A 27,966-nucleotide genomic window follows, 5' to 3' on the forward strand; every position below is an offset into this window, starting at 1 on the left:
CTATCAACATCCTGGGGGTTACCATTGACCAGCAGTTGAACTGGACTCTCCATATAAATAACAAAAACAAGAAATGCTGGAATCACTCAGCAGGTCTGGCAGCATCTGTGGAAAGAGAAGCAGAGTTAACGTTTCGGGTCAGCGACCCTTCTTCGGAACTGACAAATATTAGAAAAGTCACAGATTATAAACAATCTCCATATAAATACCTTGGCTACAAGAGCAGGTCAGAGGCTTGGAATCCTGCAGCGAGTAACTGGCCTCCTGACTCCCCAAAGCCTGTCCACCATCTGCAAGGCAGAAGTCAGGAGTGCGATGGAATACTTGCCACTTACCTGGATGAGTTCAGCTCCAACAATACTCTCTAGCTCAACACCATTCAGGACAAAGCAGCCCGCTTGATTGGCACCCCATCCACAAAGATTCGCCCCCTCCACCACCGATGCATAGGGGCAGCAGTGTGTACCATCTGCAAGATGCACTGCAGCTATGCACCAAGGCTCCTTAGACAGCGCCTTCCAAACCCGCGACCTCTATCACTCGAAGGGCAAGGGTAGCAGTTGCATGGGAACACCTGCAAGTTCCCCTCAAAGTCACACACCATCCTGACTTTGAACTATATCCCCATTCCTTCACTGTCGCTGGGTCAAAATCTTGGAACTCCCTTCCTAACAGCACTGTGGGTGTACCTACCCCACATCGACTGCAGTGGTTCAAGAAGGTGGCTTAGCACCACCGTCTCGAGGGCAATTAAGGATGGGCAGTAAATGCTGGCATAGCCAGTGATGCCCACATCCCATGAATGAATTTTTAAAAAAAAATCAATCCACTCAAAACTTTGGGGCCAGTGACCTAGTGGTTGTGACACTGGTGTAACAGCCAAGATGTCATGAGTCCAAATCCCACTGTGGCAAGTTGTGAAATCAAATTCAGTTAATCTGGAAGAATGACCATCGATAAAGCCGAACTGAAGAAAAACATGAGCATTGGCTCACTAGTTCCTTTTGAAGGAAGGGAACGAGCTACTCTTTCCCAGTGTAACTCTAAGGCACTCCAGCTCCTTAGTAGATAGTTGACTTAATACACTGGTAACATTGAGAAGACTGTACTTGCTGCCCATCCCTGGTTACTCCATATCTCAATTTTTTTTTTAAATGCCCTCATTTCTATAGAGTGCAAAGCCCTTTGTTGTACTCTGTTCAATGTAGCAAAGTGTTATTTTTGGGAACTGATTAAAAATGATCCTGAACTGTCAATAAATGATCAGTGCAGCATTGCAGTTTTGTCATTTCATATCAGAATCCTGATGGGAATAGACTGTAAGCATTCTCTCCCAATCTACAGCCTCTACACTGGACATTTTGAGTTTAACATTTGCTGTGCAAACTGAGGAGGCACTTTTTTCTTTGTAATAAAATCTCATTGTTACAGCACACATGCCGACTATTTGGTTTGTCATCTGGTCCAGTGTTTCCATCTTGTGAGCCACTTGGGTCTAATTCCAGCCTCCTGCTCAGGAGGGCAATGGGCTATTGAGTCCTAATCATTCAGCTGATGAATTTACTCACTTGCAATTTTATTGAACTATTTTCTTTTGTTAAAAGTGTTGGAGTATTGAATTTCATCTTACCAAGGTTCCTGTAGATGCAGTTAATACCACATTAAGATTTTAACTCTATCTCACAACTAACAATTGAACTTGTAAAATGGGTTAAGAATAGATGACCCCTTGACTCCTGGAATGGATCCAGTGGTAACATAACTGGCATTATTCAGAATTGGCAAACTTTTAACTTGTTAGTGTCCTTTTTACCGTGTCCTTCTTTGCCCTAGCCTCCTTTGCCTGTTAAATATCTATTTCTACTGAAGTTTAAAGACCTATGGGTGTTTCAAAGAAGTCCATGGAATGACGGATCATATTGGAGAATAACTCCATGCACGTCATCAGTTAACATTATTGCCTTCATTTCCAAAACTAGAATGAGAGAGCAGACACTAAGTGAAGATATTTTCGCCTACAAGGCAGGTAACATTTTTTTTTTGAAGGGTGAGTTGTTAACTTGCATTCTTGCTCACCATCTATTGGCTGGTTTGAGCATCATTTCTGGAGCTTGAGGTCTTTGTGGGGATAATTTTTCCTAGAATTTCAAAAATTTATACTGAAAAGCCTGAGCCTTTTAATTAACTTGCGTGTAACTTTCAAAGTGCTCAGGCTTCAACCATATAATATCTACAGAACTAAGAGTCTGAATATAAAGGAATGTATGGAATGAGAATGTGTTTTTTCCTGATCTTTGAATTAAAGCAGAAATGACAAGGCCCTCATGGTAATGCATCATTCAAAAGGAGACAGGAATTTTATGGCAACTGTTTTAATAGCTCAACATCTTTATGGCATAAATGTGAGAACTAGAATTCTTTTTTTTTTTAAAAAAAAGGAACATACATGGTTTAACACCGGAAAGTCACTTCAGGCTATTTATAGAATAAAAATCAGTCTTTGGCTTCCCAATGGCTTAGCTAGTTATGACGGTGAATAGCTGAGCTATACAGACAACGAAGATATCAGGTTTGATCCTTAATTTCTGCTTACTTGGCTGATTTCAGCTGAACTACTACATTTAGCCTTAGCAACCTTGATGAGGAAGAGGAAATCAACCAGGTTTCTCATCCTGATCATCCACCCATTAAAGTGAAGATGAAAACTGGTATGTCAGGTGGTCACTGACCCGAAACGTTAACTCTGCTTCTCTTTCCACAGATGCTGCCAGACCTGCTGAGTGAATCCAGCATTTCTTGTTTTTGTTTCAGATTTCCAGCATCCGCAGTATTTTGCTTTTATGTCAGGTGGTCTCCTGGCCTTCATCCTCCATGCTTTGCAAACCTTGGCTCATCCCAAACTCTGCTACCCATCCTTACAGCATGATGGATGCCCCAATGCATCAAATAAAATGTTCATCCTCGTGTTTCAATTCACATATGACTTAGAATTATAGAATGGTTACAGCATAGAAGGAGGCCATTAGGCCTACTGAACCCATGCTGCTCTGAGAACAATGTTAAACCCATCCCCACCCTTTTCTCTGTAGCCCAGCAAATGTTTGCCCTCAGTTGCTTATCCGATTTCCTTTTGAAAGCCAAGATTGAATCTGCTTCCACCACACACTCAGTCCATGCGTTCCAGATCCTAATTACTCATTGCGTAAAAATGTTTTTCCTGGTGCAGTCACCTTTTTGGTTCTTTGGTCAATTGCTTTAAATATGTGTCCTCTGGTTTTTGGTACTTCTGCCAATAGGAACAGTCTTTCTGCAGCTACTTTGTCTAGACTCATTGTGATTTTGAGCACCTATCAAATCACCTCAATCTTTTCCTAAGGAACACAACGCCAGCTTCTGCAATCTATCCATGTAAATTAAGTCCCTCATCCCTGGAACTATTCTCAGAAATCTTTTTCTGCATCCCACTCAAGCCTTTACATCCTTCCTAAAGCATGGTCCCCAGTTTGGACACAATACTCCAGTTGAGGACGAACTAGTGCTTTAGAGGCATTCATCAGAGCTTTCTTGCATTTGTGCTCAATGCCCCTATTTATAAAGCTCTGTATGCATTTTTAATCACTTTCTCAATAGGTCCTGCCTGTTGTGAATTTATACCCCCAAGGTTCCTGGACCCACTTTAAAATTGCACCTTTTACTTCATATTGCCTCGCCTCGTTCTTCCTTCCAAAAGGTATCACTTCGCACTTTAAATTTCATCCACTATAGGTCTGCCCTTTCCACCACCCTGTCTATGTCCTCTTGAAGTCTATCACTATCCATCTCACAGTTCACTGTAATTCCAAGTTCTGTGTCACTCACTGCAAATGTTGAAATGATGCTCTGTACATCCAAGTCATTAATAATATATACCAAGAAAAGCAGTCATCCTAGTACTGACCCCAGGGGGTCACCATTGTATAACTTCCTGCAGTCCTAAAAACAAACTCTTGGCCACTATTCTGTTTTTTGCCACTCAGCCAACTTTGTATCCATGCTGCCACTATCCCTGGTCTTCAGCTTTGCTGGCAAGCCTGTTAGGTGGTCCTTTTTATCAAATGTCTTTGGGAAGTCGATGTACGCTTCATTGACCCTCTGTTACCTCATCAAAAATGTCAATCAAGTTAGCTAAACACTATTTGCCTTTAGCAAATCCATGCTGGCTTTCCTTAATTTAAGGCAAACTCGTCCAAGTCCAATTTTGTCCTAGATTTATTTTTTTAAAAGCTCTCCCACCCTGCATCAGCCCCTCACTCGCCCAAGCTGATAAACTGTCTGGCTAGTAGTTGCTAGGCTTATCCTTACACCCTTGTTCAATATTTTTTTTAAAAGTGCGACATTTACAATACTCCAGTCCTCTGGAACCACCGTTGTATATAAGAAGGATTGGAAGATTATGGCTAGTGTTTCCACACTTACTTCCCTCCGCATCATCAGATGCATCCCATCCATTCTGGTGACTTACCAACTCTATCAATTTTTAGCCCATCCAGTATCTCAACTACCTTTTTTCTTTTTCTTTCATTATGACTGGCAGCATCCTCTTCCTTGGTAAACACAGATGCAAAGTACCTTACAGCTCCCTATCTCTGTAACCTCCTCCAGCCATAGTCATTTATGGCACAGAAGGAGGTCATTTGGCCTATTAAGTCCATGCCAGCTCTCCATAGAGCTATTCAGTCAGTCCTATTACCCTGCAAACTCAGTGTAACCTTGCAAGTCCAATTCCTTCAAGCGGCCATCCAATTTCCTTTTTGAAGTCATTGATTTTGTCCACTTCCACCATCCTTGTGGACAATGAGTTCTAGGTCATTACCACCTGCTGTATTTAAAAAAAAGAAGTTCTTCCTCATATTCCCCCTGCATCTCTTGCCCAAAACTGTCAATCTGTGTCCCCATTGTACAATTTAGTTAATGGAACAGTTTTTTCTTGTCTATCCTATCTAAGCCTGTCATAATCTTGTACACTTTTTAAATTTCCCCTCAATTTCCTTTGATCTGAGAACAACTGTAGTTTTCCAACCTAATTTTTTGTAATTAAAATCCCCCATCCCAGGAATCATTCTGGTAAATCTCCTCCTCTTCATCCTAGAAACATAGAAAATAGGAGCAGGAGTAGGCCATTCGGCCCTTCAAGCCTGCTCCACCATTCATTATGATCATGGCTGATCATCCAACTCCGTAATCTGTTCCCGCTTTTGCCCCATACCCTTTAACCCCTTCAGACCCAATAAAACTCTCTCAGACCCTCACATACTACTTAGTGTGGTGGCCAGAAATGGATGTATTACTCCAGTTGGGGCCTAACCTGAGCTTTTATAAAGGTTCAGCATAACCTTCCTGCTTTTGAACTCCATGCCTTTTGTTTATAAAGCCCAACATCCCTTATGTTTTACTAACCACTCTCTATGTCCTGCCACCTTCAAAGATCTATGCACATGCAGCCCGAGGTTGTTCTGTTTCTCCACTCTCTCTTTAGACCTGTGCCATTAAGTCTATATTGCCTTTCCTTATTCGTTCTGCCAAAATGCATCACTTTGCACTTGTCGGTATTAAATTCCATCTGCCACCTCTCTGCCCATTCTGCTAGCCTATCTATGTCCTGTTTCAGGCAGTTCATATCTCATCCTCATTGTTTGCCAGTACAAGCTGCCCACCCCTCCTCGCTGCCACAGTTCCCCATTTTCTCAATCTGATACCATGACTGTTGCCTGGTAGCAGCTATGAAGTGGTGGATCGTAAAATGCAGAGATTTGACAAGCATATAAGAAAAGCCGAGTGGTTTTAATGGAGGATTTTAACTTTAATATAGATTGGGATATGTCAGAAAGATAGTGAATTTTTTTGTCGAATAGTTTTCTGCAGCAATATATTGTACAACTAACAAGGGACATGCCATATTGGATATAGTGATGAACCAGATTTAGTTAATACCTTTAATGGTGCATGAGCGTTTATCTAATAGCAATCATAATATGATCAAATTCAACAGTGTTTGAAAAGAAGCAAGAAATTGCTACTAAGATTATAAATTTAGGCAAGGCTGACTTCAGTGGGATGAGCCAGACTGTCTACAGTAAAATGGGCAAAGCTGTGAAGGATTAAAATGACAGACCAGTAGGAGGTTATCAAAAATTAATTTAATGTGATTGAGAACCAGTTTATACCCTCCTTCTGGAATAGAGGCAATAGGCTGAATGTCTTCCTGTGCTGTAAATTTTCTGTTTCTTAAATGTAAAGGCAAGAACTCTTTTTGCCAAAGGGAAAACAGCAATTGACTGCTAAAGAAGTAAAAGACAGCATGAAACCAAAAGAAAAGGTGTACAGTAATGCAAAAAGTAGTATAGGTCATGCTGAATGGGAGAGATACGAATGACAACAAAAGATGACAAAACAAATAGTAAGAGCTACAAAGAAAAGAAGTTGCAAGAGATATCAAGATCAATACAAGTTTGCAATTTCATTAGGGAGAAAAAAGATGATGGTCAGGAGTAATGTAGGTCCCTTCAAAACTGTTTTCAATGAAAATAAGGAAATGGCAGACATGTTGAATAATTACTTTGCACCTCTATTTCAAATAGAGGAAGTTGTTGGCCCAAGGAAGCTAGTGTTGAATCATGGTGAGCCCCTGTCCAAAATTAATATAAGCAAAATACCAATAATGAAGTAAATAATAAAGAATGACAGATTCCCCCACCCAGGACAAGATAGTTTCCATTCACTATTTTAAAGGAGTTGGTGGAACTGCACTCCTCTCACGCAAGTATAATCTTGCAAAGTTCTCTGGGAATTTATGCGCAATTTTCCAATCTATGGGATAGCTACTTAAGAAAGATGAGGGAGGGAACTGGGGAACTATAGACCAGTTAGCTGAACATCTGTTGGGGATATCATTAGAGTCTGTAATTAAGGATAGGGTGACTGAGCACCTTTTAATTTTTCGGCTGATCAGACATCATGGAGTTGTAAGATGTAGGTCCTGCCTGTCAAACCTGATTGAATTTTTTTCAGATGTGACTAAAGTAATGGCCAGGGAGTGTCTTTGGATGTTAATTATATGGACTTTCAAAAGGCATTTTATAAAGTACCTCATCGGATCAGGTTAGTTAAAGTTGAGTTTCATGGGATTGAAGGCATGTTATTGGCCGAGTGGCAGCACACAGGGGTAATAGGCAGGTACTCAATTTGGCAGGATGTGATTAATGGTGCCCTGCAAGGATCTGGGCAAGGGCTTCCACTATTCATTGTATTCATTAATGACTTAGATGATGTGATAGAAAGTTGCATCCAGGTTTGACATTGAGGCAAAGATAAGTGGCATTGTAAACCATGTAGATGAAAGTGTAAAATTAAAAGGGATATTGATTGTGAATGGGCAAAACTGTGGCAAATGGATTTCAATGCAGGCAAATGTGAAGTCATCCACTTTTGGACTTTTAAAGGTTAGAACAGGATACTTTCTGAAAAGCGAGAAACTAGAAACAGTGGCAGCCCAAAGAGATGGGGAGGCGGTGGTGTGGTAATGTCACTGGGCAAGTATTCCCAAGGCCCAGGCTAATGCTTTAGGGACATAGGTTTGAATCCCACCATGGTAGAAAGTGAAATTTGAATTCAATTAGTAAATCTGGAATTAGAAGCTAGTCTACTGGTGACGATGAAACCATTGTCAATTTTGTTGTAAAAAAAAAATCTGGTTCACCAGTATACTTTATTTATTTAGGGAAGGAAATCTGCTGTCCTTACCTGGTCTGGCCTACAGGTAACTCCAGACCCACAGCAATGTCGTTGACTCTTAAATGGCCTAGCACTCCGTTGTATGAAACTGGACCAACCACCTGGCATCGACCTCAGCACTGGAAACAATAACTGCAAACTCAGCCCTGTCAACCCTGCACAGTCCTCCTTACTAATATCTGGGGGCTTGTGCCAAAATTGGGAGAGCTGTCCTACAGACTAGTCATGCTACAGCATAACATAGTCATACTCACGGAATCATACCTTGCAGACAATGTCCCAGACACTACCATCACCATCCCTGGGTATGTCCTATCTCACCGGCAGGACAGAACCACCAGAGGAGACAGCACAGTGGTATACCATCAGGAGGGAGTTGCCCTGGGAATCCTCAACTTTGACTGCAGATCCCATGAAGTTTCATGGCATCAAGTCAAACATGGGCAAGGAAACTTGCTGATTTACCACCTACTGCTCCCCCACCCCAGCTGATGAATCAGTGCTTCTCCATGTTGAACACCAATTGGGAGAAGCACTGAGGGTAGCAAGGGCACAGAATGGACTTCAATATCCATCACCAAGAGTGGCTTGGTAGCACCAGTACTGGCCGAGTCCTAAAGGACATAGCTGTTAGACTGGGTCTGTGGCAGATGGTGAGGGAAAAACCTACTTGACCTCGTCCTCACCAATCTACCTGTCGCAGATACATTTGTCGATGACCATATTGACCACCGCACAGTCCTTGTGGAGACGAAGTCCCATCTTCACGTTGAGTATACCCACCATTGTGTTGTGTGGCCCTACCACCATGCTAAAATGGGATAGATTTCAAACAGATTTAACAACTCAAAACTGGGTATCCATGAGTTGCTGTGAGCCATGAGCAGCAGCAAAATTGTACTCGACCACAATCTGTGATCTCGTGGCCCAGTATATCCCTCACTCTACCATTACCATCAAGTTGGGGACCAAACCTGGTTCAGTGAAGAGTGCAGGAGGGCAAGCCAGGAGCAGCACCAGGCATGCCTAAAAATGAGGTATCAACCTGGTGAAGCTACAACACAGGACTACTTGCATGCCAAACAGTGGAAGAAGCATGCGATAGACAGGGCTAAGCAATCCCACAACCAACAGATCAGATCTAAGCTCTGCAGTCCTGCCACATCCAGTCATGAATGGTGGTGGGCAATTAAACAAGTAACAGGAGGAGGCTTCACAAATATTCCCATCCGCAACGATAGGGGAGCCCGGCACATCAGTTCAAAAGATAAGGCTGAAGCATTTGCATCCATCTTTAGCCAGAAGTGCTGAGTGCATGATCCATCTCAGTCTCCTCCTGAGGGTCTCCAGAATCTCCGATATCAGTCTCCAGCCAATCTGATTCACTTCACATGATATCAAAAAAACAGCTGAAGGCACTGGATACTGCAAAGGCTATGGGCCCAGACAGCATTCCAGCAATAGTACTGAAGACGTGCTCCAGAACTAGCCACACCACTAACCAAGCTGTTCCAGTACAGCGACAACACTGGCATCTACCCAGCAATGTGGAAAATTGCCCAAGTATGTGTGTACACAAAAAGCAGGACACATTAACCCCGGCCAAACTGCCCTATCAGTCTGCTCTCGATCATCAGCAAAGTGGATGGAAGGGGGCGGCAACAACGTTGTCAAATAGCACTCGCTCAGCAATAACCTGCTCAGTGATGCTCAGTTTTGGTTCCGCCAGGGCCACTCAGCTCCTGACTTCATTACAGCCTTTGTCCAAACATGGGCAAAAGAGCTAAACGTCAGCGGTAAGGTGAGAGTAACTGCCTTTGGCATCAAGTCAGCATTTGATAGACTATAGCATTAAGGAGCCCGAGCAAAACTGGTGTCAGTGGGAATCGGGGAAAAGTCCCCGCTTGGTTGGAGTTAGACCTAGCATAAAGGAAGATGGTTGTGGTTGTTGGCTGATCATCTCAGTCCCCGGACATCACTGCAGGAGTTCCTGAAGGTAGTGTCCAAGGCCTAACCATCTTCAGCTGCTTCATCAATGACCTTTCCTACATCATAAAGTCAGAAGTGGGGATGTTCACTGTGCAATGTTCAGCAGCATTCGTGACTCTTCAGATACTGAAGCAGCCCATGTCCAGATGCAGCAAGACCTGGACAACAACCAGTCTTGGGCTGATAAGTGACAAGTAACATTCATGCTACATAAGTGCCAGGCAATGACCATCTCTAACAAGAGGGAATCTAACCATTTCCCCTTGATGTTCAATGGCATTACCATCACTGAATCCCCCACAATCAGTATCCTGGGGGTTACCATTGACCAGAAAGTGAACTCAACCAGCCACATAAATGCTGTGGCTACAAGAGCAGGTGAGAGGCTGGGAATCCTGCAGCAAGTAACTCCCTTCCTGACTCTCCAAAGCCTGTTCACCATCTACAAGGCACAAGTCAGGAGTGTGATGGAATACTCTTCACTTGCCTGGATGGGTGCAGCTCCAGCAACACACAAGAAGCTCGATGCCATCCAGGACAAAGCAGCCTGCTTGATTGGCACCCCACTCATCACCTTCAACCTTCACTCCCTTCTCCACTAACATAGTGGCAGCAGTGTGTACCATCTACAAGATGCAGTGTAGCAACTCGCCAAGGCTCCTTTCACAGCACCTTCCAAACCCACGACCTCTACCACCTAGAAGAAAAAGGGCAGCAGATGCATGGGAAGACCACCACCTTCAAGTTGCTCTCCAAGCCCCACACCATGCTGGCTTGGAACTATATCGCCGCTCCTTCACTGTTGCTGGATCAAAATCCTGGAACTCCCTTCCTAATGTACCTACATTCCAAGCAGCGCAGTGGTTCAAGAAGGCAGCTCACCACCACCTTCAAGTGCAATTGGGGAAGGGCAATAAATGTTGGCCGAGCTAGCAACTGCCACATCGTACATATGAATTTTAAAAAAACTTGGAGTCCCAACAACACATCATTAAAATGTCATGAATGTTTTCTGCACTTGATCAAAAAGACTGATTTGAATGCTGACATTTATATCTAGAGGTCGAGAATACAAAGGGGTAACGGTATACTCCAGCTGTGCAAAGCCCTGGTTAAAACGCACCTGGAGTATTGAGCAGTTCTGGGCACCACCCTTTGTGCGAGAATGATAACTGGACTCCAAGAGTTAGATTGAGGTGAGATTGCACAAACTCTCTGGTTTTATTCTCTAGAATTTAGAAGGTTAAAGCACTATTTGATTGATGTTTTCAAGATATTATGGGGACCAGATTGGGGATTTAGAAATAAACTATTTTCCTGGTTGGGGAGTCTAGGACAAGGGGCCAGTCTAAAAATTAGAGCCAGACCTTTTCAACACTGAAATTGGGTAACGCTTTTTCACAGGCAAAGGAAGGTCAAAAGCTTGGCATGCTCTTCTGCAGGCAGAAATTGATGCTACATCAGTCGTTAATTTTAAATCTGAGATTGAAAAGCCTTAAGGGATATGGGCAAGAGTGGGTATGTGAAGTTAGGTCACAGATTAGCACTGAAATCATTGGTGGAGCAGACTCAAGGGGCTATATGGCCTACTTCTGTTCCTATGTTAATTCTACAGAATTAATTAATTTCGCACAAATGGGCTCCCATTGAATTGAAAACTCCCCAGTTATATGTAACCTGTTTTTTTTTTTAAGTACTTCGGTATATTACAAGAAATTTTACATGTCTTGTATCACCACGTTAATGCAACTTGCTTGTATCAATCGATGACTGTTACTTATTTGAGTGTGAAGTAGAAATAGAAGTGTTGTGATTAAACAAGACAGATTTAAACAAAACTCAACTCCACAATTATGTCCTGTTTGCAAGCTGAGAGCAGTTCGACAATTGCTATCGAGTGCCAATACCACTTTTGCCTTGCAGCTGACTGGCTGGGTGTGGGCTGCAGTGGCTTGTTTTTCCCACTCCCCTTTCTTTCAGCAACCCCACTCCACTCCACCACTGGAAATATCATCTGTCCCCTGTTGTGAGACTGCCTCTGATCGAGAAGTGGGTTGCTCTTTGTTTTTCAGGTTATACACACACACACACACACATGCTGGACAAGTAGAAATGCCAAAATGATGTGCTGTTTCCTTATTAGTGAAAAAGACCTTTTAGCTAAGGCTAGTTACATCTGTCATGTTCTTTTCTGTTCTAAAATGATGTAATTATGAATATTTCAAATATGCAATGTTTTAATGTGGACATGGGCTTTGTCCCAACCTTTTCTTGGCTTGTTTGCAGCACAAAGGCGGTATCCGCGAGCACATCAGAAATCTACATGGTTATACATATTATCTTGAGAAAGTGCCCAAGGTTAACCATTTAACAATTTTTATTGTAATACCAGCCACTGGAAGTTTCTTGTCAAACATGTACTCCTAAAAGGTGGAAAATGCCACACCTGGCATCCCGATGCTTACAGACTGTACTAATATTTCACTTATTAATGAATAGACAGAAGCAGTATGACATAGAAAATTACTGAAATTCAAATAGGGAACATTTAAAATCAGCCCATGTGGTAAAATATCCTTTTCAGAACGCACTCCTTGCATATTTTTCTGAACAATATTCTTGAAGTAGTTTTTCCACAGACCTTCACAGTGTAAAGTTATGTTTGAGTGAAGTGAATTTCCAATCCACAAGGTTATCATCCCGAGGCAGAAGGATTGAATAATAGCTGTGTTCGTATGCCATAACTTTGCAGTCCATAAGCAGCCTAAACTGTGAAATCCTCAATTTACAAGAAAGTAATAACCTGACTAAATACCCTATCCCCTTGCAAGTCTATGTGTGCATGTGGATGTTGTCTTTTAACTGTGGAAGTGGAATTCCATATCCTTATGGTTAAGAAAATTACTTGAATAGAAAATGGAAGGGAGAGAGCAAGTCATATTTCAATATTGAGTACTCCTCTCATTTTCTTCCCCACACCTTGCCAGTTGAACTCCTTTGCTTTAGATCTCAACAAGTGGAAACTAAACTGCTGCCGCTACCTCAACGTATCTGCTGAAACCCTCATCCGTGCCTTTTGCTACCTCTAGACTTGACTATTCCATTGCATTCCTGGCTGGCCTCCCACATTCTACCCTGCATAAACATGTGGCCATCCAAAGTTCTGTTGCCTGTGCCTTAATTTTCACCAAGTCCTGTTCACCCAACACTCCTGTACATTGGCTCCCAGTTAAGCTATGCCTTGATTTTACAATTTTCATAGTTGTTTGTGAACCCTTCCATGGCCACGCCCCTCCTGATCTCTCAACGCCTTCAGCCCTACAACCCTTTGTATCTGTGCTCTTCCAATTCTGTTCTTCTGAGCATCCCTGATTTTAATTCTTCCACCATTTGGTGGTCTTGTGTCATCTGCCTTGGCTCTAAGCTCTGGAGTTCTCTCCCTCCTCTCTGCACCTCTACCCCCTCTTCCTTTTAAGATGCCTCTTAAAACACACCTCTTTGACCAATCTATTGGCCTCTACCCTTATCTCCTTATGTGGGGCTCAGTGTCAAATTTTGTTTGATTATGCTCCTGTGAAGCACCTAGGGATGTATTAGTACATCAAAGGCATTATCCAAGTACAGGTTGTTGTACAGGATGACAAGTATATGTTGTCATCATTGTCAACATATGGACCAGCAGCTCCACTGGGATACCCACAGACCAAGCCACAGAATCACAGAATTATTACAGTGCAGAAGGAAGCCATTCAGCCCATCATGTCTATACCGGCTCTCCGAATGAACAGTTCATCTAGTGCCACTCCCCTGCCTTCTCCCCGTAACCATGCCTATTCTTCCTCTTAATATAACAATCTAATTCCCATTTGAATGCTTCATTTGAGCCTGCCTCCACCACACTCGGGCAGTGCATTCCAGACCTTAACTACTCGCTGCGTGAAAAAGTTTTTCCTCGTGTCACTTTTGCATCTTTTAACAATTACTTTAAATCTGTGCCCTCTCGTTCTGTATCCTTTCACAAGTAGGAACAGTTTCTCCCTATCTAATCTGTCCAGACCGCTCATGATTTTGAATCCCTGGCCTTGCATAGTGATTTTGGGGGCACAGCAATGATGTGGGATATTGTAGCAGCATACTTAGCTTCAGAGAAGAAGAGCACTTCCTCTTGCATTTAATTATACCTCTTTCCCCACCTCCTCAGTTATGCTTGGCCTTTAATACTTATTCCTCACTTGTGTTTGTCCACTTTGTGGTTTTGCTTTTAGGGTAGCTCATCAAAGCACTGCTGGTTTTCATAAATGAATGCAAAACTTGTCAGGCTATGGTGGTATTTTATTTATAGAAATTATTTTTTAAAAGGCCAGCAAGTAGTAACTGAAGTGTTTTCAGTGAAGTAGCTTATAGCTATAGCTCCTGAGGTGCTATGTTTCCACCGATTTTCATTTGCTTTCACAATATCACAGAGCTCTTCTAGATCTATTTTAATTAGTACCGAAATTAACTTCATAGAATAAAGGTCATTGTGTGAATATATGTAATTTTTCACAGCCTCAACCTAATGTGGATGACTACAGTTCGGTCGCCTTTCCCTTTAGTCACTTGGTATCTTTCATGACTTACTTCAAAGGGCACTGAACAATGCTTTGGGGTTTTTCCTTTTGCAAGAAAATCCAAAATATATGTTTTGATACTCAAAACTTTGTAACCCTTTTCTGTTCATAGTGTATTGCTGTTAAATGTTAATTTTGTTATTGCGTGCTTCACCATATAACTGTGTAACATATAGAAGTGTGTTTCTATAAATGAAGAACTTGCTTTGGAAAACCTGCTAGAATTAGTACCTGTAAGAATACCTCCTGAATCTGGTTTCAATAGGTTGTTCTGGCTGATCTTCAAAAGATGCATTTTTTTTTCAAAGCAAGTCTATTTCTAGGGATTAGAGCATGCCTTGGGCATCATGGACTATTTTATCTGTGTGATCTATTTGAAGTACTGAAGATAATTTACAGCAGTTTTTATGTCTTTGTTTCAATTTTCTTTTACTTGTACCCCTCCAAACTAGATGTATAATTTAACAAAATTACCTGACAAACAATTTATTTGCTTGTGTTCATCTAATACCAGTAAGTTGGCAGAGTGTCATGTCATTGCTTTTGTGTTTTGGAGTCATTATATATAGCCTGTCAATTTAAGCAGTGTGCAAACCTCACCTACCGCGTCACTAGCCAACTGTAGGAAAATGAGATCAAAGTTTGGACAAAAATGTGCAGGATTCAAGATGTAATTCTCCGCATCCAAAATAGGATAGATTTTTAAGAGCGACCCTGTAAATTTATGACATGGAGACTGTGACCAGCTCTATATATGTGAACAGAGAGAATGGCAAATCTTGCATTTATATAGTGCTTTTCAAAACCTCAGGATGTCATCACACTTCAAAAAGCATTTAATTGGCTCTAAAGTGCGTAGTCACTTTGAAAAGGCAGCCAGTTCCTTGTCTGTATTACTGCAACAACATTACTTATGATTGATAAAACACTAATGTGTTGATCCTTTAGACTGTAACCATGGTGGGCTCCTTCTTGGCCTCTGTAGCTTACACCACAGTTGACACCGTCTTCCTTGATTTTTTTTTTCTTTTTCCTTTTTTCCTTTTTCATGGTCCATTCTGTAGCTCAGCCCTCACTTGGTTCTACTCTTGCCAATCACATTGCAACCAGCACACTTCTTGCACTAACTTTTCCTCTTCCCTCTCAAGCTCTCCGGCATTGGCCTCCTTTTCTTCATTTCCAAGCCATCTCTTGATATTCACAGGTACCGGGTTAGCTTCAATTGTCTACAAATCCATCTTCTTTATTTTACCTCTCCTCTGTCACCCTGGACAACACAAGAACCACCTTGCTAAGCGACAGCTTATCTGACATCAAGTTGTGCATGAACCTTCTCCCAAACATTGGCAAAACTGAAAGCGTCCTACATAGAAACATAGAAAATAGGAGCAGGAGTAGGCCATTCGGCCCTTTTGAGCCTGCTCCGCCATTCATTATAATCATGGCTGATCATCCAACTCCGTAACCTGTTCTCGCTTTCGCCCCATACCCTTTGATCCCTTTAGACCCAAGAGCTATATCTAACTCCTTCTTGAAAACATACAATGTTTTGACCTCCTGTTGAGCTTCCACCAAAAGTTCTGCTCCTAACCATTGATCTTGGTCCCTTCCTTAAATGCTGACTGTGATCATCAGATATTGGACTTCTTTGCATTCTTATATAAATGAAAACAGTGTGACGTCCACTTCAATGTCAAGAATATTCAGCAGACTTGGCCCCGCACTCTTTTTGCAGCACCTTTTCTGAATGTCCTCTGCCTTGCTTCCTCACTCCCCTTCAAAAGTCTCTTTTTGAAGTGCATCCCCCTGGCCATGTATTCAGTTGCATTCTCCAACCGTTCTCCCAAAATTGCTCAATGACTGATTTCACTTCCAAAGATGTGAAATAATTACAGGCTTATCTGTACTTTACACTTATTTGTTGACCAACAATTAAAGATTTGATGGAGGGGGTTAAAAGCTGTAAAATCCATCGCATTTCTTTTTTTTTTTATTCATTCATGGGATGTGAGCGACGCTGGCCAGGCCAGCATTTATTGCCCATCCCTAATTGCCCTTGAGAAGGTGGTGATGAGCTGACTTATTGAACCGCTGCAGTCCATTTGGGGTAGGTATACCCACAGTGCTGTTGGGAAGGGAGTTCCATGATTTTGACCCAGCGACAGTGAAGGAACGGCGATATAGTTCCAAGTCAGGATGGTGTGTGACTTGGAGGGGAACTTGCAGGTGGTGGTGGTCCCATATATTTGCTGCCCTTGTCCTTCTAGTTGGTAGAGGTCGCGGGTTTGGAAGGTGCTGTCTAAGGAGCCTTGGTGCATTGCTGCAGTGCATCCTGTAGATGGTACACACTGCTGCCACTGTGCGTTGGTGGTGGAGGGAGTGAATGTTTGTTTGTAGATGGGGTGCGAATCAAGCGGGCTGCTTTGTCCTGGATGGTGTCGAGGTTCTTGAGTGTTGTTGGAGCTGCACCCATCCAGGCAAGTGGAGAGTATTCCATCACACTCCTGACTTGTGCCTTGTAGATGGTGGACAGGCTTTCGGGAGTCAGGAGGTGAGTTACTCGCCTCAGGATTCCTAGTCTCTGACCTGCTCTTGTAGCCATGGTATTTATATGGCTACTCCAGTTTAGTTTCTGGTCAATGGTAGCCCCTAGGATGTTGATAGTGGGGGATTCAGCGATGGTAATGTTGTTGAATGTCAAGGGGAGATGGTTAGATTCTCTCTTGTTGGAGATGGTCATTGCCTGGAACTTATGTGGTGCGAATGTTACTTGCCAGTTATCAGCCCAAGCCTGGATATTGTCCAGGTCTTGCTGCATTTCATTTGAATGTAGCTCATGTACTCTGGCCAATATGGGCATGAAATTTCTTTTTCCTTCCCAAGATCTATGCAACTTTATGTAACATTGGTCTTCATTTTTGTAGATTATTTAACAAGGTTCTTAACTGTTGCATGTCCTAGAATGCTTCAGTAACTTGAGACAAATGTAGGTCCCTTACAGTAAGAAACGGGGGAATTTATTATGGGGAACAAAGAAATGGCTGAACAACTAAATGCATACTTTGGTTCTGTCTTCACAAAGGAGGACACAAATATCATACCAGAAATGTTGAAACACAGGGCTTAGTGAGAGAGGAACTGAAAGAAATCAGTATTAGTAGAGAAATGGTTTTGGGGAAATTGATGGGATTGAAGGCTGATAAATCCCCAGGGTCTGATGATATGCATCCCAGAGTACTTAAGGAAGTGGCCCGAGAAATAGTGGATGCATTGGTGGTCATCTTCCAAGATTCTAGCGACTCTGGAACAGTTCCTACAGATTGGAGGGTAGCTAATGTAACCCCACTATTTAAAAAGGGAGGTATAGAGAAAGCAGGGAATTATAGACCAGTCAGCCTGATGTCAGTAGTGGGGAAAATTCTAGAGTCCATTATCAAAGATTTTATAGCAGAGCACTTGGAGAACAGTGGCAGAATCAGACAGAGTCAGCATGGATTTATGAAAGGGAAATCATGCTTGACAAATCTAATAGAATTCTTTGAGGATGTAACTAGTAGAGTTGATGAGGGGGAGCCAGTGGATGTGGTTTATTTGGACTTTCAGCAGGCTTTCGACAAAGTCCCACAAGAGATTAGCATGTAAAATTAAAGCGCATGGGATTGGGGGTAGTGTATTGCGATGGATAGAAAATTGGTTAGCGGACAGGAAACAAAGAGTGGGGATAAATGGGTCTTTTTCGGAATGGCAGACAGCGACTAGTGGGCTACTGCAGGGATCGATGCTAGGACCCCAGCTATTCACAATATATATTAATGATTTAGATGAGGGCACTAAATGTAATATCTCCAAATTTGCAGATGACACAAAACTGGGTGGGAGGGTGATTTGTGAAGAGGTTGCAGAGAGGCTTCAGGGTGATTTGGACAAGTTGAGTGAATGGGCTAACGCATGGCAGATGCAGTATAATGTGGATAAATGTGAGGTTATTCACTTTTGGTAGCAAAAACAGGAAGGCAGATTATTATCTGAACAGCTATAAACTGAGGGGAATATGCAGCGAGACCTGGGTGTTCTCATACACCAGTCACTGAAGGTAAGCATGCAGGTGCAACAGGTGGTAAAAAAGGCAAATGGTACGTTGGCCTTCATAGCGAGAGGGTTCAAGTACAGAAGCAGGGATGTCTTGCTGCAATTATACAGGGCCTTGGTGAGGCCACAGCTGGAATATTGTGTGCAGTTTTGGTCTCCTTATCTGAGGAAGGATGTTTTTGCTGTAGAGGGAGTGCAGCGAAGGTTTACCAGACTGATTCCTGGGATTGCGGGACTGACGTATGAGGAGAGATTGAGTTGGTTAGGATTATATTCGCTGGAGTTCAGAAGAGTGAGGGGGGATCTCATAGAAACCTATAAAATTCTAACAGGACGACAGGATAGATGTAGGAAGGATGGTGGGGGAGTCCAGAACAAGGGGTCATAGTCTCAGGATACGGGGTAAACCTTTCAGGACTGAGCTAAAGAGAGATTTCTTCACCCAGAGTGGTGAGCCTGTGGAATTCGCTACCACAGAAAGCAAATGAGGCCAAAACATTGAATGTTTTAAAAAGGAGGTAGCTATAGCTCTTGGGTCTAAAGAGTTCAAAGGGTATGGGACAAAAGCCGGAACAGGCTGCTGAGTTGGATGATCAGTCATGATCATAATGAATGGCGGAGCAGGCTCTAAAGGCCAAATGGCTTACTCCTGCTCCTATTTTATATGTTTCTATGTTTGAGATTTTTAGTCAAAATTACTCAAATTGATAGAGGCTGCACCTGTTGAATGCATTTTACTGGTTATTACCATCACCATTATTTGGGAGAAGTAACTTTCATATTTTCTCCAAAAATATTGTCTGACTTCAGTTTAAAATCATCATGGAGATGGTATTGCAAGCTAGGAGATGAAGCCTGAACTGATTTGAGTTATTTTATTCTGTCTAGTATAAAATTACTAATGTAAATTTAAGGTGCCAGTGATTCTCATGTTCTTGTTATTGTTCCAGACTAATCTTGAATCTACTTTTTTTTTTTACAGTGAGCTCCCACGTAGAGCTTATTATAATGCAGGCTCTGTGCTGGGCTCATGATGACCTAAATAAAGTTGACATTGGCAGCTACATACTGAAAGTCTGTGGACAGGAGGAAGTCTTGCAGAAGTAAGAAGCTCAAAAACACTTACTCATACTTCTCTGTATTATCATTGAATGTGTGAATTTTCACTGAGTATTTACATTAGAATGAATAATTTAATGTTATCAGTAAAACCAACCTGTCTGAATTGCTTAATTTAACCAGTTGACTTGTTTAAATGAAAGCAAAATGTTTAAACTTGTATGAGTTGTTTTGAAAGGGTGCAACATTTAGTTTTGGCTCTATACCCTCTCCATATATTAGTTGTGATCTCTGTTATAGATCTTTGTTTCACCTTTATGTGCATCTATTTTGAACAGATTTAAGTTCAAGTGCAATTTCAAATTGAATCCAACTTCTCTGCTCATTTGGAATGATTGCCAATGATCCTATATTGTACTTAAGTAAAACTATGAGGAAAAGTTTTAAGATGTACAAAAGGATTGAGCTTCCTAATGTCTTTAATATTCATACATTTTTTTTTAAAAAATTCTGGTGACTGACCATCTGATTGAGCTGTTGTGAAATATTCAAAAACAACATGGGTGGGTGTGTTAATTAATTTCAGCAACTGACATCAGCTTTTGGCCTTTTCAATTTCTGAAAGTGGCAGGGAGCTGGGATGAAGTGCTGAAATAGGTTGTCTGAGCAGTGGAAATTATGTAACTGTTAGCCTTGATTAGGGGCCAGATTCCACATGTGAAGATAAAAGTAATTAACTGACTTGTATGTGTTTCCTTAATGAAACTGTTGGTTTGAGAATTATGCACAAGTACGGTCTTCACTACTGAGGATGCAAGTAACATCCCTGTAAATCAGGAAATGGGAGAGAGGGAGGAACCCATGAAAATTACAATCACCAGGGACGTGGTACTGAACAAATTGTTGGAGCTGCAGGTTGACAACTCCCTGGGCCCTGATTGACTTAATCCTGTGTGTTAAAAGAAGTGGCTAGTGAGAGAGTTGCTGCGTTAGTTTTAATTTTCCAAAATTCCCTCAATTCAGGGAAGGTTCCGTTAGATTGGAAAATAGTAAATGTAACTCCTTTTATTCAAAAAGGGAGGGAGACAGAAAGCAGGAAAGTACAGGCCAGTTAGCTTAACATCTGTCTTAGGGAAAATGTAAGAAGCTATTATTAAAGACATTATAACAGGGCATTTAGAAAAATTCAAGGTAATCAGGCCGAGTCAACATGGTTTTGTGAAAGAGAAATCATGTGTAACCAACTTATTGGAGTTCTTTGAGGGAGTTGCATGTGCTGTGGATAAGGGGTAACCAGTGGATATACTGTACTTAGATTTTCAGAAGGCATTTGATAAGGTGCCACATCAAAGATTATTGCAGAAAATAAAAGCTCATTGTGCAGAGGGTAACATATTGGCATGGATAGAAGATTGGTTAGCTGACAGGAAACAGAGAATAGGCATAAATGGGTCATTTTCTGGTTGGCAAGATGTAACGAATGCTGTGCCATTGGATCTGTGCTGGGGCCTCAACTTTTTACAATTTATATAAATGACTTAGATGAAGGGACCGAAGGTATAGTTGCTAAATTTGCTGATGGCACAAAGATAGGTAGGAAAGTAACTTGTGAAGAGGACATAAGGCTGCAAAGGGTTTAGATAGGTTAAGTGAGTGGGCAAAGACCTGGCAAATGGAGTATCATGTGGGAAAGTGTGAAATTGTCCACTTTGGCAGCAATAATAAAAAAAAGCCTATTATCTAAATGGTGAGAGATTGCCGTGCTCTGAGATGCAGAGGGATCTGGGTATCCTAGTGCATGAATTGCAAAAGGTTAGTATGCAGGTACAGCATGTAATTATGAAAGCTAATAGAATGTTATAGTTTATTTCAAGGGGAATTGAATACAAAAGTAGGGAGGTTATGTTTCAGCTATACAGGGCATTGGTGAGATCACTTCTGGAATACTGTGTACAGTACTGGTCTCATTTAAGGAAGAATGTAAATGCGTAGGAGGCAGTGCAGAGGTGGTTTCCTAGACTAATAGCTGAAATGGGCGTGCTGCCTTGAGGAAAAGTTTAGTTTTAGAGATACAGCACTGAAACAGGCCCTTCGGCCCAACGAGTCTGTGCCGACCATCAACCACCCATTTATACTAATCCTACACTAATTCCATATTCCTACCACATCCCCACTTGTCCCTATATATTTCCCTACCACCTACCTATACTAGGGGCAATTTATAATGGCCAATTTACCTATCAACCTGCAAGTCTTTGGCATGTGGGAGGAAACCGGAGCACCCGGAGGAAACCCACGCAGACACAGGGAGAACTTGCAAACTCCACACAGGCAGTACCCAGAATTGAACCCAGGTCGCTGGAGCTGTGAGGCTGCGGTGCTAACCACTGCACCACTGTGCCGCCCTAGTTGGACAGGCTAGGCTTATATCTGCTTATATAAGATTCTGAGGGGTCTTGACAGGGTGGATGTGGAAAGGATGTGGGAGAATCTAGAACTAGGGGTCACCCTTTAAAAATAAAGTGTCACCCATTTAAGACCGAAATGAGGAGAAATGATTTCTCTGAGGGTCATGAGTCTTTTGAATTCTCTTCCTCAAAAGGTGGTGGAAGCAGAGTCTTTGAATATTTTTAAGACAGAGATAGGTGGATACCTTGATAAGCAAGGGGGTGGAAGGTTATCGGGGGTAGGTGGAAATGTGGAGTAATCAGTTCAGCCATGAACTTATTGAATGGCGGAGCAGGCTTGAAGGGCCGAGTGGTCTACTCCTGCTCCTAATTCGTATGTTCGTATGTACTGGGGAATAAGGGCACAGGATTGCCTTATTAAGTTTCTTGCTGCCATCTGTGATATATTACAATCTTTTTATGCTTGGACAATTGTAGGAAAATTAAGGTAAGCAAATGAGAAAACTGTGTATATGTTTATTAAAACTACTGAAATACATTAAGTTAACTCTGGAGACTCGTGTTGTGATTAAAAGAATAGCCTAGGATTGTTAGTTGTATGTATGTTGACTTAATTATGGCTCTGCCTTTTTGAAAAATTCTGTGATGAAATCTAAGGCTGTAATTTATTGCTTGCAATAATATTTAAAGGCGCTGGACTGCAGCAAACTCTCAAATGGAAAATTGTGTGGAACAAATTTAAACTCCAGTATTTGATTTATATAGTGAAAACTTAGTGCTCTGGCCTAACATTCTATTCGATCACTGTTTCACTTCCAAACCCAGAATCAACTGAGTTTCTCAGAGGCTAATTTGCAGACAAAGTGTAGGTGGAGTCTGCATTTTAATGTTAAAATGTTGTTGCCTCCCAAATTCGTGCCCACCTTTCCCAGAACCCGATATTTGAATTCCTCCAACCAGGTTTCCATTCGTGTCACATTGCTGAAACGGCTCTTCTCAAAGTCACAAATAACATCCAATGTGACTGTGGCACAGGTGAATCATCCCTCCCCAACCTGTCTGCACCTTTGACACAATGGATCACACCATTCTTCTGCCAGCCCCTCTCCACTGTCATCCAGCTGTGTGGGACTACACTTGTCTAGTTCTATTCTTCTCTATATCTAATTGTAGCTAGAGAATCACATGCAATGGCTTCTCTTTCCACTCCCCCAAAGATCTATCCTTGTCATCTCCTATTTCTCAGCTACATGCTGCTCCTCGGTGACATCATCTGAAAACACAGCAAAATTCTCCAAGTATACTGACGACACCACCACCACTGCAACTCTTGACCCTGCATTGTCACAATTTGTCAGACTGGTTATCTGGTATCCAGTACTGGATAAGCAGAAATTTTTTCTGGCTAAATATTGGGAAGGCCAAAGTCTTTTGTCTTTGGTCCCTAGCCACCAACTCCATTCCTCTCCCTGGCAAGTTTGAGGCTGAACAAGAGTGTTCACAGGCTTGGTGTCATATTTGACCCCAAGTTTTCTGTGCCATCACTAAGACTGTTCATTTCCACCTCTGTAACCGTGCCCACTTGGCACCTGCCTCAGCTTGTCTGCTGCTGAAACCCTCATCCATGCCTTTTTTACTGCTAGGCTTGACCTATTCCAATGCACTCCTGACCAGCCTTCCAAGTTCTACCTTCCATAACCCTAAGGTCCACCAAACCTCTCCTGCTCATGTCCGAACTCTCACCAAATTCCATTCAACTGTCACCCCTGTTTTCACTGACTTACACTTGCTTCCAGTTCAGCAGTTTTTAAATTCTACCAAATTACTACCAAACACTACCAAAGGTATCTCTCCCTGTCAGCGTTCCGAAGGGATCGTTCCCTCTGCGACTCCCTCGTCCACTCCTCCATTACCCCCACCACCTCACATGGCACCTTCCCCTGCAATAGCAGGAGGTGTAATACCTGCCCATTTACCTGCTCTCTCCTCGCTATCCAAGGTCCCAAACACTCCTTTCAGGTGAAGCAGCAAATACTTGTACTTCTTTCAATGTAGTATATTGTATTCGCTGTTCAATGTGTTCTGCTCTACACTGGGGAGACCAAACGCAGATTGGGTGACCGCTTTGCAGAATACCTCCACTCAGTTTGTAAGTATGACCCCATGCTTCCGGTTGCTGGCCATTTCAACACCCCACCTGCTCTCATACACTCATCTCTGTCCTGGGATTGCTGCAGTGTTCCAGCGAACTTCAACGCAAGCTCGAGGGACAGCATCTCATTTACCGATTTTTTTTTTTTTTTTTTTTTTTTTTTTTTTTTTTTTTTTTTTTTTTTTTTTTTTTTTAAAGGCACATTACCGCCTGCTGGACTGAACATTGAATTCAATAATTTCAGAGCATGACTGCCCCCCCCACTTTTTATGTTTTCTTTTTTCTTTTGATTATTTTATTCTCGGTTTTTTAGTGTGTTTTGTTTGTTTCTATTGTGCCGACCCACTGTTTGTTTTTTTTTAATTTTTAATGTTTGTGCTTGGAGTGCTTTGTGCTTTACAATCTATTCACACCCTCTCTATTAACGTTTTGTCTTTCAGCACACCATTAACATACCGTTCGCCTTTGCTCCTGCTCCTGGTCAGTTATTCTCTGTGATCTTGTCCTATCAACACCTCTCTTTTGGTATCTCTTGCCCCACCACCACCACCCCGCTTCACTTGCTTAAAACCGTTGACATTTCTAATATTTGTCAGTTCTGAAGAAGGGTCACTGACCTGAAATGTTAACTCTGCTGCTCACTCCACAGATGCTGCCAGACCTGCTGAGTATTTCCAGCATTTCTTGTTTTTATTTCAGATTCCCATCCTTGTTTTCACATTTTGCCATGGCCTCGTCCCTCCCTGTCTCTGTAATCTCCTCCAGCCTCACAGCCCTCTGATACCTGTGCTCCTCCAGTTCTGACTTCAGCTACCTTGGCCCGAAGCTCTGGAATTCCCTCCCTATACCCCTCTGCCTCGCTATAGCTCTTTCCTCCTCTAAGACATTCCTCAAAACCTACCTATTTGACCAAGCTTTTGGTCATCTGCCCTAATATTTCCTTATGTGGCTTTTGTTTTATAATGCCCCTTGGAACATTTTATCACATTAAAGGTGCTGTATAAATGCAAGTTGAGGGTACATGTACAGCTGTTCCTGAAGTAATAATCTTGAGGGTGTATCTATGGATATTTAACAGAATCTGATATGTAATTTTAAATGTCTGATGTTTCTTCATGTATCTTACAGTAAACATTGCTTAGGAAGCCACGAATACATTCAGAATTGCCGTAAATGTGACACTGAGATCAAATTGCAGCTATTAAGCCACAGTACAATATGCAGAGTCCTGGCCCGCATGGTAAGCACAACTTATCAGTTCATGTTTTTCATTTCTTTGGACAATGCATTATGATTTGGAGTAATGCAGATTCTGGACTCAAACTAGCTTAACCTTATTTTTTTTAGAGTCATCTGACCTGGTACAAAAATGCTTGAAAATAATGAATTGACAGTCTCAAACCAGTTTCTAATAAGTGGATTTTAGCACTGAAAAGTCAATGTACTTGGCCCATGACAGAGGTTGGTTGGGAAGTTTGTCACTAATGTGGCTGTGAGTTTGTTCTGAATTTGGAACTGCGGAATTTCCTTGGGACAGAATAGTAGGAGCTTCACTATGCCTATGTGTACACTACATCTGATCTCCAAATTCCTGATATTGACCTTGGGTCTCCAAAGCAAAAGATTTCATTCTCCAGTGTTGGTACCTTTTTCATTTAAACACAAATTATATCAAAAAAGTGAGGACAAACATTTGTAAAATCAAAAGCTTTTCTCCGAAGGATTTATCTTTTTGAAACTGCAAAAAAGTTGGCTTTTTGAGTGTTCGAAATTAAGCCTACACAGTTTTCTACCACATTTTGAGCTGAGCATTCTTGATTTCCATGCTTTTTAACATTTTCGTGAGCAGAGCACCAGTGAACTTGTGTGAATTCCACAGCAGCATGAGACTTTCAAGTCTCAAACTTGCAAATTCCATTTCCGTATTGTTTGAGTGAAAAGTCTGAACTTGCAGTACCTAGTGCTATATTTTCAACTTGAAGGAGTACCCCCAGGATATGCGCGATGCCAAATCATCACCCTCTATAAAAACAAGGGTGACCGCGGTGACTGCAACAACTACCGTGGAATCTCCCTGCTCAGCATTGTGGGGAAAGTCTTTGCTCGAGTCGCTCTGAACAGGCTCCAGAAGCTGGCCGAGCGCGTCTACCCTGAGGCACAGTGTGGCTTTCGTGCAGAGAGATCGACCGTTGACATGCTGTTCTCCCTTCGTCAGATACAGGAGAAATGCCGTGAACAACAGATGCCCCCCTACATTGCTTTCATTGATCTCGCCAAAGCTTTTGACCTCGTCAGCAGACGTGGTGGCTCCTCATCAGAGCCCTTTCCTATCCTGAGTGGCTTGAAACAGGGCTGTGTTCTCGCACCCACACTTTTTGGGGGATTTTCTTCTCCCTGCTGCTCTCACATGCGTTCAAGTCCTCTGAAGAAGGAATTTTCCTCCACACAAGATCAGGGGGCAGGTTGTTCAATCTTGCCCGTCTAAGAGCGAAGTCCAAAGTACGGAAAGTCCTCATCAGGGAACTCCTCTTTGCTGACGATGCTGCTTTAACATCTCACACTGGAGAGTGTCTGCAGAGTCTTAACGACAGGTTTGCGGCTGCCTGCAATGAATTTGGCCTAACCATCAGCCTCAAGAAAACGAACATCATGGGGCAGGACGTCAGAAATGCTCCATCCATCAATATTGGCGACCACGCTCTGGAAGTGGTTCAAGAGTTCACCTACCTAGGCTCAACTATCACCAGTAACCTGTCTCTCGATGCAGAAATCAACAAGCGCATAGGAAAGGCTTCCACTGCTATGTCCAGACTGGCCAAGAGAGTGTGGGAAAATGGCGCACTGACACGGAACACAAAAGTCCGAGTGTATCGGGCCTGTGTCCTCAGTACCTTCCTCTATGGTAGCGAGGCCTGGACAACGTATGTCAGCCAAGAGCGACGTCTCAATTCATTCCATCTTCGCTGCCTCCGGAGAATCCTTGGCATCAGGTGGCAGGACCGTATCTCCAACACAGAAGTCCTCGAGGCGGCCAACATCCCCAGCTTGTACACACTACTGAGTCAGCGGCGCTTGAGATGCTTGGCCATGTGAGCCGCATGGAAGATGGCAGGATCCCCAAAGACACATTGTACAGCGAGCTCGCCACTGGTATCAGTTCATGGCAGGAAAAAAGACAGAGGCACAAGGGGAGAGCCAACTGTGCAACAGCCCCGACAAACAAATTTCTCTGCAGCACCTGTGGAAGAGCCTGTCACTCTAGAATTGGCCTTTATAGCCACTCCAGGCGCTGCTTCACAAACCACTGACCACCTCCAGGCATGTATCCATTGTCTCTCGAGATAAGGAGGCCAAAGAGGTTTAATGTAACATTTGCCACTTGTCACCCCTTTGGATGCTGCTTAACGTTTTATTCACTTTCCCTCAATTTGCCACAATTTGTTTTGGCAGGGCTGGGTCATGCAAATTGATCTCATTCAAAAAAACTATTTTACGTTTTGACTTTAGAATTTATTGCATCTTCTTTCATGGTCATTTTGTCCAAACTGGCAAGTAGATCCCAGTAGATACATGTTTTCCTGCTTTGGCTATTTGACTAGGCAACAAGGTATTGGAATTTAAGCATAACTACCCAGTTATAAACCTAAATGCAAAATTCATTGTAAATATTGTCTCTTCAGTCATGAGGATGGAGCGTAGTCAACAATTGACAGTCTCGCTGGAAATTAACAATGTATTGACATAAATTTATACCATGAACAGGCAGATGATGATCAAACACCCACAGATCTCGAGAAATACCTCTGCCAGGTGGAAAAGCCCTTCAAAAAAATTATTACAAGGTAAAATATTCATTCAGTATCTGAATATCATCATCATTTTCTTGATT

At 42.3% G+C, this 27,966-nt stretch overlaps 1 protein-coding gene across 4 annotated transcripts in view; it reads left to right on the forward strand.

The window, feature by feature from the left end:
• The window catches only part of pik3c2a (phosphatidylinositol-4-phosphate 3-kinase, catalytic subunit type 2 alpha), a 176,472-nt gene that overhangs the window by 62,649 nt on the left and 85,857 nt on the right, over nt 1-27,966 (forward strand). For all 4 annotated transcript variants that reach the window (XM_068046269.1, XM_068046268.1, XM_068046270.1 and 1 more), the window contains exons 5-7: nt 19,441-19,561; nt 25,206-25,317; nt 27,840-27,919. In XM_068046269.1, coding sequence (XP_067902370.1) covers nt 19,441-19,561; nt 25,206-25,317; nt 27,840-27,919 — 313 coding nt within the window. The remainder of the gene's footprint in view (nt 1-19,440; nt 19,562-25,205; nt 25,318-27,839; nt 27,920-27,966) is intronic.

This window comes from Heterodontus francisci, chromosome 14, assembly GCF_036365525.1.
Source record: "Heterodontus francisci isolate sHetFra1 chromosome 14, sHetFra1.hap1, whole genome shotgun sequence".
In the NCBI taxonomy this organism is placed as follows: Eukaryota; Metazoa; Chordata; class Chondrichthyes; order Heterodontiformes; family Heterodontidae; genus Heterodontus; species Heterodontus francisci.